Consider the following 14,355-nt stretch of genomic DNA (forward strand, 5'->3'; position numbering starts at 1 on the left):
GTACATTATTGCCAATATATGTCTATTTTGCATCCCCGAAGTATGTGTGTGGTGTGTATGTAATGCTTCGTGGTACCTTAGATTGGATCTGGACACCCTTCTGGTCAGCGTGCTTCACAGCGAAGGTACCATGTGAACCAATCTGATTCCTGGGGGGAACATGCTTCTGGTCAGGAACACACTTCTGGTCACTGTGCTTGACAGCAAAGGTACCATGTGAACTGGAATTTGGATGCCGGAGACAGGGCAGGCAGAGACAGGGTAGGTGTGTCTTAGGGGCAACTATCTTACAACTGTAATGAATTAATGCATGATTCAGGCTTACAATTGTAGTCGCTCATGCATTACAAGTATCTTACAATTATAAGACTTAATGCATCATCACCCCAGGGTGTTGTGTGACCCCACCATCACCGACTCCCATTCCTAAGGAAGAGACCCCTAGTCCTCCCTTTTACAACATCATTTGCCGCATATGCAAGGAACTTTGGCACTGTCACAAAAACTGCCCATCTTACAGGTGTAGGGTCTGCAGGACACTCTCTGCAGGACACCTTTCTCCATATTATCCTTCTCTACGAGGAGAAACCATCAGCGCATCCAGGGGGATGACTAGCAACACTGAAGGGTTCTACACCCATCTAGCTGAGTGGGAAGCACAAGAGGACGTGGTGCAAGAGGAGGACTTACTCTCCTACAATGACATCGATGTAGACCCCATCTACCTCAATGATGCAAGGCTTGACTAGGTTGCAGTCAGTGACTTCAACGATACGAAGGGGGTAATGTTACAATGGCACTATATTTTCTTTTCTCTTTCTTTCTTTACTTACTCATTGAGTCCCATAACTGCTTATCAACACGTCCAACACGTGAACACTTACCTATATGCTTACTCATACTGTTCCCTGATTGGCCGATTCAACATTGCACCATTTCTCATCTCCTTTTCTGATTGGCCGATACTGTCTTCCTATTCTCGCTTACCTTTCTTGATAGGGTCATCCACCTACAGACCAGCCCTAAACTACCTTCTTGTTACATATATATATCATGTTTCCTATACTTGTATTTCTTAACTTGAATCTACTAGGTTCTCTCCTGATACTTCAAGTTCACTGATCTAGCTGCCTTCCAGCAGACTAGCCTGGATACTTGATCTAGTGAGCCCTTGACACTTGACTAGCCAGAACCATTGATCTTAGAACTCACGATACACTTCAGCCTTGATCATCCTTTATTGGAATGCTGAAGAAGAACTATCCTAGTCGTAACAGTTGTTAAGTTCTAGGATAGACTTCTGTATGTCAAAAAAGATGTGGCATTGGCTATTTAGCGTGCAAAGCTCAAAGGCAACGACACAGAGAGAAGAATGCTTTTGGTTGAATGACAGGATAAAAGTCTGGGATTTGGGGGTCCAGAAAACACTAAGGTAACTCTAGTACTCCAACTTGTATATAAGTAAGTGCAGCTAGGGCTATATGAGACTCAGGATAAACAGGGAGTAATATAATGAGATAAGGAGTAGCTAAGTTACTCAGATTGAATAAATAAGAGATATATATCAGTATCACAATGACAGACAGATATTGAATATAAGCACATATTTGAGGGGTAAAGTCAAAGGTCAAAAGAAAGACAAACAAATCAAAGGGACGTGGTACGTGCGGTTAAGCGCAGTCATTACACAAGCACTATATAGAATAAATCCAGTCTGCCATTGCACTTTGCTTTTCCAGGACTGTCCAAAATATGTTCAAGCAATACACAGGGTATAGTTGCATATGGCCGAAAGTATAAATAAGTACATAGGTTAAGTGCATATGCTGAGTCACTGTGAAAGAAATGGGAAGCTACATTCAAATGACAGAGTCTATGTCCCATTCGTGCAGTAAGTACTAAGTATGTACTTGGTGAAAACTTTCAATGTCTCACATGACACCCAAACTCACGTGCCTTTGCAAACGGTCCAAACGGCTGTATCTACTCCTCCGAGTCATGTGACTATTAGTAAGCTGTACTTGATGTACCAATACTAACAACAATCTCCTAGGCAGCAAGCATTTAACACATCACAAACCAGACCCAGAACTTGTTTTGCAGTGTGGGGAACATCCCCACTGTAGGCCCATATCCCATATAATTCCCAAGCCTTACCAGCATCTTCCCATGAGTTCCACTACTGTTCCGCTACCCATCCGCGTCTTATCCGACCCGTCCGCTACACGGAACCAAGCGGAACCCAGCGGAACAATTGTGCACCACGCACATCATATCCCTTTAGTCTTCGGAACGTCCTCCTCTGTCCTGTCCCCGTCCTTCCATCCTCACTGGTGAGTACTAGCTACGTTCCCCGTGTTACTGACATGTTCCTATCTCATTTCACATGTGTTACGATACTTATACGGATCCTTCCGCTACTCGGAACCGGTTTCTTATCTCACAGCCTCGCCTGGTTGTAGCATAGCACTTTCCAGAACCCCTTCCTATATAGATAGCAATAGATGGGATCTTAGTTTTTTACCTTTTGATAGACTCGACTCCACTTCCACTTACAGAGTACTTCCCAGTACTCCACTCACTGTCTAAAATATCTTCCCAAATCTATTCTTGATCTCATTGCAACGTTCCTGCCTCCGTGAGTTCCGCTTGAAACGCCTGACATCAGATCTGACGACTTGGAGCAAGTACCAGACACAAGCCTGGTCCAACTTTGCCCAATCATCCTCCTACAGGCTCGTAGTTTCCTTTTCCCTCTGTTAGTTCCGTTTGTTCAGCATTAGTTCTGCTTGTTGCACATTAGTTCCACTCGTCGTGTGTTTGTTCCGTTCGTCACGCACTTTGTTCCGCTCATCGCGCACTTTGTTCCGCTCGTCATGTACCTTCCATATCAGTGCGTTCCCAGTCCTAGTAAGGCCCAGAACCCTTCAGGTCGCTAGACAGAGTCTAGTCTTTGCTTTCCTCGCACTTACTTGAGGACCCGCTACCCAGTAGCAATCCCCTCAGGACAAGTATTAGTCTTGCACCCTTGTTAGACATCTGAATCACCCCAGAGTCTATTTTCCTCACCCACAGCAGACACCGTGTCATTCCAGCTATGTACCTGACATTATCCCTTGGTTTAGAGTCCCCGCCTTTCCATTTCATTCAACAGAATGTTTTTTTCTTGCTCCATCGTTACTCAAGCTGACCACAAGATCTCATGTAATCACCGTCAGTTCACACACATTAACTTGATTAGGCGCAGGCCCGTCTTTGAGCTAATTGCATCAATCCACGGAATCATTCAGGTAATTATCCCTTAGTTTAGTGTCTCCACTTCTGATTTGGTTTAGAGTACTTGCCTTTCCATTCCACTCAAGAAATCATTTTTCTTGCTTCGCCTTTACTCAGGTTGACTGCAAGGTTTTATGTAATTGCTGACAGTTCATGCACCACCTCTGATCTAATTACATTGATTGACAGAATCACCCCAGAGCAAATGCTGCTGATAGTAGTTAATTGACCCTGTCACCTGTTCAATCGATATGTATGTGGTGTAGGCGCCGATCAGAGTTTGGGCCCATCGAAAAACGATCGTTGAATGATCCCTGTTTGGTATGGTCTTGGTCGAACCGGGATTTCTTGTCCTCTCCACCAATGAGAGCGCTCGCTTAAGGTTGGTGAAAGCTAGGGAAAGCTTCAAATTGTCAACGTAAAGAGAGGCTCTCTCAGATGTATGAACCGTCCATGCAGAACCGTTTGAAGAATGTATGGAACTGATATTCCTACATGATGGTTGTGTGGGGACTATTGGTACCATGCCAGGGATCCCCAAGAAGTTAGCTGTTTCAAAGTGCGTACTTCATTTCCGCTATGTTTCCTTCCCTAAATTGACCATCATTCCTACTTCCAAGTCCCCACTTTACATTCTCATCCACGAGCGATGGCGACCTCATCCCCATCTCCATCTGAACCAGACAACAATGAAATTCACCCACTAGTCTCTCTTAAAAGACGAATTGCCGCACTCAAGGATGTGCCTGACCGAGCGCGTTGAAGATCTGGTAGCAGAATTCAATAGGCACATTGGACTGGGTGCTTCCAATGAATCCAACGCATCAGGAAAAACTATATCTCTATATAGAGGACCATCCTCTATATAGCCCCGATAGCACACCACAGCTCTATAGACCAGTATAGACATCATGAAAGTCTATATATTACCATAAAGTTTGGTAAGTGTATTTAGAAGTAAAACATTTCAACAACTATAGACCCCAGTAGACCGTGGGAACTTTTTTCGATGAAAACCAAAGTTGTAGTCCTTGTCTAGGGAAGTCTATCCATAGTCTTATGACTTCAATAGGTTAAGATCCTAGTGAGTTATAAGGAAAATACTCGAAATTGAAGGGTTCAAGAAAGCAACTTGACCATGGGAACTTTTTTCGATTAAATCAAAGTTGTAGTCCTTGTCAAGGGAAGTCTATCCATAGTCTAATGACTTCAATAGGTCAAGATCTTAGTGAGTTATAAGGAAAATACTTGGAATTGAAGGGTTCAAAAGTGTTAAGGTACACCTTATTTATGTAAGCAAAAATGCGAAAATTCACCTTATGTGTATTCAAAATCCTAATGCTAACAGTCAATTTCATTGTCTTTTTCTTACTGTCATAATCCTAGTCCTATTAACCAAAAACTCGAAAATTCACCAAGTCTTGTGTTGTGGCTTTGTTTGGCACTGCTTATGTAAGCAGAAATGCGGTCAACCAACGAGTCTTTTCCCATTCTTTCCTTCCCCCCCCACTGCCCCCTCATTAGATTATCTTCCATATTTTTCTTACAATTTTCGAGTTTTTGCCTCTCTTCTCTTCTTCTTGCTTCTCTATCCTTCTCTTGGTGTTGATGTTGTTGGTGCTGGTACTGGTGCTGGTGCTTTGAACTCTGGTAAGTCTCCCTCCATAATTTTCGCATTTTTGACTATTTGACTAATCTTTTTTCTAACCCTCTCCTTCTAGCTCTCTTCCCTCCTGCTCCTCCTCCCCCCAACTATTTTCGCATTTTTGACCATTTGGCAAGTCTTTTCTCTGACTCTCACTTCCTCCTGTCTGATCCTCTCCTTCTAGCTCCCTTCCCTCCTCTTCCCTCAAGAATTTTCGCAATTTTCACTATTTGGTAAGTCTTTCTTTTTTTTGTATTCATCTTTCCTCTCTGATTCTTCCTTCTAGTTCTCTTGCCTCTTCCTCCTGTAATTTTCGCATTTTTGCCTGTTTTGTAGTTATTAGTTTACATGTATTGTAGTAGTTGAAATATAATTTGGAATTTTCGCTTTTTTTAATTTTGAGAACACTATCATGGCAACAAACAGCTATTAAGAGAAATTTTTGCTTTGTGTTTTGAGCTATAATAGCTACAATAGTTGTGGTATGTTCCACCCAGCTATAGCAACTTTAATAGAGCTATATAGCACTATACACTGGTGTAGTAAGCCTGCACAATTGGGCACTTGGCTATACGAGCTATAGGGCTATGGAGTCTGTATAGCAGTCTATAGCGCTATGGGTGGCTATATAGCCTTACCACATTTTCCTGATGCGCGGACATGATCAATTCAGATGACCCAGAGTAAGTACATCTTCACAAAATTGTCCTGGTTAACCCTCTGGTCATGTTCCAGTGAAAATAGGTGGTATCGCTCCTTCAAGAAACTTATGGTATGGTGTCCCTCGGCTTGTAAATTGCTACAGTCATCAGCTGAGCATGAAGTTCTCACTTTTGCATATAACAAGGTGATACTCCCAAAACAGTTCACTGACAAAACATCACTGTATCTTGCATCCAGTTAAATGAAAGCTCTGATGGCGCCAGAGGAGACGACTCTGCTGGTCTCAAGCACACTGTTGCCAATTGGCTAATGGAACGTACTCCCACACCAAATCCTGCTATTCACAGGCAAGACAAATCTGGTTGGGGTTTTTACCACGACATGACAGGCAAACTCCTGTGCCCAGTTGATTACGACTGGAGCAATCCCATGTAAGGGCTCTTTTATGAGCTGTGCCATAACTAACTTGTTTCTTCAAAGTGTTTGAGCCTCCATTCGAGACTACCATCCTGATTTTCGTATTACCACTTGTTCCTGGCCTTCATTCCTGTACAAGAATGGACACTATGACCTCCAAAATTCTACCAATGGTTTGTTTAAAGGTGAGCTACTTATAAAGGTAAAATTAATATGTGTGGTAGAAGCATACTGAATACAGTCTCCAGGCATTTAAACGCATGTTTACCTCTCCAACTTCCACAGACGAGGAACAACCTGTTGACTCGATGGCTCGTTCTGCACAGAGCAAGAACAGTGGTGAGCGTCGCACTTGGCGCGACATTTCAACACTACTCAATATGCGATCTATCCAACCTTGAGCCATAGCCTATGTATCTGTTCAGGTACAAACCATTTAACTCAAAATGTCTGCGCGCTTTGGTGATTAGAGGGTTTAGCTTAGATTTGCGTTGTCAAGCGCTGGATCTTGGCACATTGTTGATGACAAATTCAACAACCAAGAATTCTATGACAACATCATTGACTATCTTGAGCTTCCTACAATGCCTGAAGCAGCGAAAGAAGTCGACGACCTCTTACTTTGGTGGAACCAGTGAGTAGCTTTGGCAGTATTACACTGTCTCCCATTGATCCATCAGGGTTTCATTTTTAGAAAAGTTTTTGGTTGAAAATATGTTTCTGACTATTGCCTGCAGCATGCTGTTAGGTACCGTGCCGGCTCAGGAGGCAGAGGTGTCTGGGCTTGGCTTCAGCTCTTGCACTGCGCCCTTAGCCGAGTACGTGCCCCAAATTTGGAGCGGGTCCAACATTGTCCGATGATAGGACGAGTGGACCACTTAGGTCCACTTTGAGGGTCGGGAAGTAAGAACTACCAGTGGCGGGGCCGACTAGAAGCGGAGCGGAGAAGGCGAGGAGTGATGTGGAGGGTGGATAGGAGCAGGGGGAATATTTGGTAGGAGTGGGGAAGGCCGAGGATAATGCGGAGGATGGGAAAAGGGGCAAGGGGAATATTGATAGGGGTGGAGAAATAAGGGGGACACTTAGAGCATGGCTCTAAGTCAGAGCGGAGGGTCGGAGGGTCGGAGGTGACAACAAGTTGAGACTTGTGTCCAGAGGAGGCAAGGTCCTACTGAGAATTCTCACAAAAGGTAACTGCGAGAAGACTAGTAATATTAAGACTAAGGAAAATATCTAAGTACAGGATATGTTATATACTTCTATGTATGAGGCAGTGATCAGGATAACTATGTAGTAAAGCTATGTACCAAGGATATAGTTTGTAAGTACTTTACACAGGCGAAGACATAAGTTGGAGCAGATATCAATATGTACGCGTTGGATCAGTGATCGAGTGGTAATAGGAATTACCAGTGATCCGGAAGTAAGGGTCTATGTACCGAAGGGGGAAGTATATATCTAAAAGGGGAAAGCGGATCCAGTTGAATGGAGGCATTATGGAAGGGGACCGGTTGGGCGGTTGAGCGGAAACGTAGGGGCGGATGCGGTCAATGATTGAACAGAGCGGAGGAATAGATGGAGCAGAGGTTGTCGGAAAGCGAGGCGGATATTGATATCAGAGCAGTCGGATCAGGTATATGACACATGCAAACAAAATGTCAGTCACCATGACTTTGGCCAGACACTGGATCTAGCTTAGTTGGGTTAGAATAAGGGAACCTACTTAGGCTAGTACTTAACTGCGAGCTGCATGTAACTTTCTTGTACAATTTTCAGTTAATATGTACAATGAAAGATTGAATTTTCTCATAATGTTGCTCATTGCCGAGTGAGATCTGAGCAGTACAATAAGCAATAACATTAAGACCCTCTCCGAACAATAGATAATGTGTCCAAACATTCTGCGCCACCAAATGGTCGAGACGAGTGGTCCACCTTCATCACCCATCTAGTATCTAGTAACCAACACATATGTGATACATATGTGACTTCAGGTAGTGAGTTGTGTGTGATGTTGTGGTATTGAAAGTCAGGTGTGCTTGCGTCAAGGACAGCATTACGAGTGATTGGGGACATGTCTACCTGACTTGCAAGCTCTGGTAGCGCACACTGCACTGATAGATGTGGGCTACCAGCTCCATACCAACAATTCTGTCTCGAAGCACCTAATTCTGCAATGCAAGTCGCATCAATATATTAGAGCTTTGGAATGATATACTGTGTCTGCTCCTGCCAATCCTGCAAGTGTCTGCCTACAATGTAGGTCAGCGAAAATAATATACAGCTTATGTCCTCCTTGTTGCAAATCTAATTGCTAGTCAAATGAGCCTCTTCAGCATGGTAATTGCTATTTCTCAATGTTTGATTTCTGGTCACTCACTATGCAGGTATTATACTGTGATGCATTCATTATGATTCATTTGCTTACACACCATACTTAAGAGTCCCGGCACACACATATAATCATTATGTAGATTTGCCACAAGGGCTACGTGTTTAAAGCCATATATGATGTCCAATACTAGCTAGCTAATTGTCTTCTGTATATTTCAGTTGCCATTGCTTAAAGTCTGACTTCCCGTTGTGCAGTTATAAGGTAGTGTATCGCACGAAAAGGATGATAATCTCTTCACTTACATGTCATACTTGGTAGTCTGACAAATATGTATGATTATTATTTAAATCGGCCAAGGAGGCTAGGTGTTTAAAGGTATATATGACATTATATAACTACCTGCCATATTTCACCCGATTGTAGGTATTATGACCATTATAAGGGGGATACAATGGTTTATAGCAGATCTTGATTTTCAGTGATGTGATTTGTCGATGATCAAGTAGTGGTGGTTCCATATCCTGTGTAAAGGACTAGGAAACTCATTATCGCTGATTTTTCCTCGTTCTTCAAGTCGACTTATGCTTGTTTCCTCTTGTCTGGAGTGTTCTAGAGTGTGTTCATTTCCTGGTATCGCTTGTTCTTACCTCACATATAAAATCTTTAACGCCTCATGCACACGTCCAGCCCATAGTGCTATATTGATATATCCAAACTGGACTATTAGCCAAAAACCCTCATACATCTTTCTGTCTTATTATCCACTGTCCAGGATGTATCCTTGGGTGGATCCCAGCAGTGGCTTCACAGGACCAGCCCATGGGGGGTGAATCTCAGCTATACATCATTCCCAGCACATTTTCACATTTCTGGCCACCTACTGTGGGAATTTCCCCACAACACCAAAAACATCGCCCATTTGGGAATCTCCACAATATCAATTATTCCCACACCCTCCCCACCTCACTGCAGCTTCACCACTACACCACAATAGGTCCCCCCTTGTATCTAAGTAGTAGTTTGGTATATATATGTATAATAAAATATAATAGACCGCTTTTTTTGTTTATTTGTGTGTCTCCTCCTCCTCCAGGGGCCATTCAAAATAGGTTAGGGTATAGAACACTTTCGCACTTTTGCCCCTTTAATAGGGAAGTGTTCTAGGATATTCAGACCATGTTTCAGAGTATATATGAAGAGATTTCAATCTTTATTTGACCCCCTGAAGCGTCCTACATCAATAGATATAGCATATATACAAGAAAATACAAAATGCGTTCTCATATGTTAATTTCTAGCCAGAGAGCCTTTGAAACACAATACCCAGCATCTATTCAACAGTATGAACAATGTATCAGGAGCTCAGGACCATAGGATAAAACCTTGTTGTGTAGTGCATCCCCCATCTCCTGGTGGTTTACCCCCTGTGAAAATTTTTCCTGTAGGACCGGACCTCAAGGAGGGTATGGTGTCCACTCCTATGTATATTTAGAGTATATCTATCACATATATACTCCAGGAAACCTATAGGATCCTTCTACAGGAACAAAAACTTGACAAATCACATTTTTCACATGTTTGATGTTTCTGACTACTCTATCCTTGCATTAATAATCCTACTCATTCATATATCATTAGCATAGCATATATACTTGCTTTTTATGACTAGGATCAGCTCAAAAGGGACCGGAGCTTTGAGCTATTACACATACTTGCTACTTGTACTGATAAGGGGCCCATACATTCCAAACATTGAAATCTACTAATCAGACACCTGTAGCACATTTCACATATATTCAGTATCATAGGACTAAATTTACAGAATGATCCAATCAGAAGTGCAAACTATGGAAGTGAAATAGATAAGAAATCAAATGTGGGAAACTTCAAATGCCCAAAACATCGAAAATGGGTAGTTGAGTATTTATAGGACTTTAATGCTAGGTCAACTCACTTTTTCACTACATCTCTTCCACCCGCCCTCTACCCTCAGGGCAGTGTGTATTATAGGTTCCTTATGTAGTCTACCATGTATCATACACATTTTTGATGAAATATTTGACCTGTATCATATATAAATGTGACTTTGTGTGAACAAATGTCAATTGTCACTAATTACACATATGTTAGTTTCCTTGGCATTCACTCAACCCTTGGTGGATCTTTCTCAAATGTTAAGGCTATCATTAGAGATATATATGAAAGGCAGCCCAGGTGTCTGACCACCGATAACACTCTTGATTACCATATGGGCTTCTAATCAGTAGAAATACCCCCTTTACATCAGATCTCAAATTTCCGCCCCATATCTAGCTGATCCTTAGCATAAGAAATAAATATGCATGTATTACTGATAGTCTATGAGTAGCTTGAATGATTTGTGGAATAATTGATATTGTGGAGATTCCCAAATGGGCGATGTTTTTGGTGTTGTGGGGAAATTCCCACAGTAGGTGGCCAGAAATGTGAAAATGTGCTGGGAATGATGTATAGCTGAGATTCACCCCCCATGGGCTGGTCCTGTGAAGCCATTGCTGGGATCCACCCAAGGATACATCCTGGACAGTGGATAACAAGACAGAAAGATGTATGAGGGTCTCTGGCTAATAAGCCAGTTAGATATATCCTCCCCCCACTAACACAAGAAACCGGAATTCTCAAAAGTCCACAGGGTCCACCTGTCTGTCCGCCTGTCCGCCTGTCTGCCAAGGGGGTCCGTCCATCTGTCCATCTGAAGTTCGCATTTTGACAACACAACCAAACAACACAATTAGATACTGAGATAAGGATGTCGCTGCCTTCTTGCTCTAACCACCATCATCCTCACTAGCGAGATGCCCACTGGCCTTCCTGCCCCACTCTTCATCAACATTATTACCTGGTCTTCATGACCTACAACAGTATGTTTGCCTGTATAGTTTTCCAAGTATGTCATTTGTCTTTCCATTGTCAATGCACGCCCAGTAACCTATACAGGTTTTTGCCTTCACTAATTGATACCCGCCCCCAGTCCACCATGTCTTTCTAGTCATGTCAACTTCAAGTGACTTGGGTGATGGTCCTCCGCTGGATTGGATGGTAGTATGTAATACATGTGGTGATGAGCTGGAGTGGTTTATATGTTGCAGCGATGAAAATGAAAACCAAGGGAGATGGATGGTCAAGGCAGGTTTATTTCTTTCACTCTCTATGTTCTGTTCCCTCACAGATGATCCTCCAGTGTACAAAACCTGATGGCGGCAAGAACACACACAGCAAAACCATGAAGCGCTGCCAGTTGTTCCGCTTCGCCTACCATCGAAAGGACAGCCCATCATCATCTCCCAAAGCCACAGATTCTCGTCATTGCAAATCACCGCCTCGAAAACTGAGGCCCAAAGTGAAGTGCTTCATTGTTGGCTACAGTTCTCATCAAGTCAATGTGCTCTGCTCGTGGTGTGTTTGTCGCAAGCACTGTCGTGCCTTAGGTGGCTATGAAGGGGTCGCAGATCACATTGATATGCATGGTCCATCAATGGAGAACCTCGAGCTGGATGATGAACCACACAACCTGCATGATGCCTGCACTTCTGCCATCTGCTCCCGCCGCTACCTCTGCTGACAAGGGCAAGGGCCGTGCAGTGTCTGAACTTGAAGACGACGAGGAGATTGATCAACTTATATCTTTGGATCCCCCTCCTGTCCAGGACACCGGCACATCTGGATCACGTACCCTCAACCCACCTGCAAAGTCATCAACTCTTCCACGATTTGCACGACAGATGCCACCACAGTTCACTCAACAAATCGCATGTGAGCAGTCGCTAGAGGAGGAAGACCGCTGTCGTGACACTGCACAGATAGAGAGTGCACGACGTGCCAGGTATAGTGTTACCATTTATGGGTTCTTAGAGGTATGTTTTTGGTGTATAATTATCTCATTTTGCTCACCAAGATCATTGTAGGATGGTGCCCCTGCCACATGCTTTGTCTTTCAATGCGGCTTTCAGTTTCCACATTTCTACTGCTCATACGAGGTCCTTGCAGAACTCAGGCTGCCCGCTGTCCATCACAGCAAAGTAGATCAGCTCGCTGTGGGGCCGTCTTTTCTCCAACTCCTCAACACATCAACACATCGTTGGCAGGGCATCCATCAAGACCATATGGTGGTTGTACGTGAGGGTGATGTGTTGTTCTTGAAGCATGCCCATGTCACAGATTGCCATGAACTGGATGACCTCCTTCTGTTTTTGTCACCATGCGCTGCAAGTAGTACTCAGCTGAACATGCGCACTCACCTTGCCGCTGACTGTGCTGTAGTTTGTGCTGCCAACCAAAAGAGCCAACAACCAGCTGAACTTAAACCATCGCCTCCAGCTCTCCCTTCCTGGTTGCAGCTTCCGCTGCCTCATACCTCACTAGTACTGTCATCAAGTGAATTTGAGGTTGACCAAATGCTCTATGCTAACTCGCCCTCACCCATTTGGAGGCCATGCACTGGTGGCATCCACAGCCGTCAACATAGTGCTAGCACTGATGCCCTTGACGAAGAACCTGCAAGTGACCAACCTGTCATCATCACAACTCACCGCAAGTGGCCAGCTCGTTGACGTTCATCCACACCTCTGATCTCACCATCACCTCCATGGAAACGTATTCAGCACAAACAATCTTCAGTCATCTTCTCTTCTCCGACAGTTGTACCAGGCTCTTTCCAGCAACCTTTTGATGAATGTCTGTGTGCAGGTGCACACTCACCTACACCCTCACAGGAACTTTCCTCTCCAGAACTCCCACCTCGACGCCAGCACCAAATTGAACATGTGGGACCCTCACACCAGTGCCAGTGCCAAGTCTCTGAGTCACTCGGAGACACTCCTGTACCACATCGTCATCGCCAATGCACACACCAGGTCTCTGTCGAGTCACTTTCATGGGAGGAGCATGGTGATACACTTTCAGATGCTATCAACATTGATGAGATCAAGGCTTGGCCCACTGATTTCTCCATCGTTGAAGTTGTCAAAGGGTTTGGGATCTGTGAACTTGCCAAATGGTTGAAGAAATCCACTGTCAAAGTTGCATTCGAGGCGCATTTCCACCTACCATTCAAGAAATCCACCTTCCACGACAACCGTGCAAGGTGGTTCCGTGCACCTCAGACACTTCATGACAAATACATGCGGAGCAGTGCAAAGCCTGCACTATGGCCTGTATTCTTGACTAAGTATCGTGCATGGGAGCTTAGGGCAGTCTAGATGCTAGTATCTTCATTCATTCGTTTTGTATCATTTGTAACGAGTCTAGACACCAGTTATTGATTTGTAATGAGCCTTTCATGTAGTATGTTCTAAAGATTTGATGGACTCCCACTGCGACAGCCTCCAGTGCTCCCTCTTCAACTTCTCTAATGTAAGGCGGTTCCTGCACAGGATGACCTCATCTAGGTAGAAGTCAAACTTAATGGGCTTCATCCCTCGAGTGATTGAGTTGAACTTCCCAAACCACGAGTTTGTCTGCTCACACACAGACGAGTTGAAGTACCACTTCCCATCACCATCAACTGTAAGCTCTGGGAAGGCCATGGGGTTGCAATTTTCTTGACAAAAGAGGTCGTTCTCAGAGTGCTTGCAATTGAAATGAAAGATGTCAACGGATAGGCCAATGTCGTTGAAGAATGGGTCATCTTTGACGTGCTGAGCAAGATGGCAGTTGTTATCATAGAAAATATGTGACGGTCTTGTCAGTGGATCTGGAAAGGCTTTTTTGATGAACACCTACTAACAGTTCAAGTAGCTGCAGTGCGACGACGTAGAAGAAAACATACCGCAACACTGCCAACACCTTCGGCGCAGTAAAATGTTCATCGGTCATGTATGATCCCACACGGAGCAACAATCAACACCTCACAGTGCATGCGTGTCATATCCCATACCTCCGGATCCGGAATTCCAGATCTACTCCATTAAAGTCCGGTCCTCCATCTTACTATTCCGCCCGGTGCTCCGCCTTCATCTCTGCACTCACCCCTAACTCCTTT

The 14,355-nt window shown here is 43.9% G+C and overlaps 3 protein-coding genes across 3 annotated transcripts; all 3 read left to right on the forward strand.

Annotated features, from left to right (window-relative positions):
* Positions 1–4,479: 4,479 nt before the first annotated feature.
* Positions 4,480–6,639, forward strand: EDB91DRAFT_1337443 (uncharacterized protein; the record flags this gene model as incomplete). The annotated part of the gene is made up of 12 exons (XM_041325579.1): positions 4,480–4,504; positions 4,834–4,926; positions 4,998–5,154; positions 5,208–5,227; positions 5,419–5,463; positions 5,595–5,604; positions 5,666–5,693; positions 5,822–6,015; positions 6,141–6,186; positions 6,250–6,340; positions 6,427–6,463; positions 6,501–6,639. 12 exons carry the CDS (start codon positions 4,480–4,482, stop codon positions 6,637–6,639), a joined length of 885 nt encoding a protein of 294 aa, XP_041175640.1.
* A 4,334-nt stretch (positions 6,640–10,973) lies between these two features.
* On the forward strand, positions 10,974–11,751 carry EDB91DRAFT_1142494 (uncharacterized protein; the record flags this gene model as incomplete). Its single annotated transcript, XM_041319047.1, has 3 exons — positions 10,974–11,266; positions 11,347–11,501; positions 11,557–11,751. Coding segments are annotated over exons 1-3 (378 nt in total), but the record flags the coding sequence as incomplete, so codon positions are not given.
* Positions 11,752–11,893: 142 nt separating this feature from the next.
* Positions 11,894–13,573, forward strand: EDB91DRAFT_1250080 (uncharacterized protein; the record flags this gene model as incomplete). The annotated part of the gene is made up of 4 exons (XM_041323188.1): positions 11,894–12,229; positions 12,281–12,909; positions 12,977–13,049; positions 13,088–13,573. The coding sequence occupies 4 exons, from the start codon at positions 11,894–11,896 to the stop codon at positions 13,571–13,573; spliced, it is 1,524 nt and encodes a 507-aa protein (XP_041175642.1).
* Positions 13,574–14,355: the final 782 nt, after the last annotated feature.

The sequence above is a fragment of the Suillus paluster genome, assembly GCF_016628075.1.
Source record: "Suillus paluster strain FC165 chromosome Unknown EDB91scaffold_39, whole genome shotgun sequence".
Classification (NCBI taxonomy): Eukaryota; Fungi; Basidiomycota; class Agaricomycetes; order Boletales; family Suillaceae; genus Suillus; species Suillus paluster.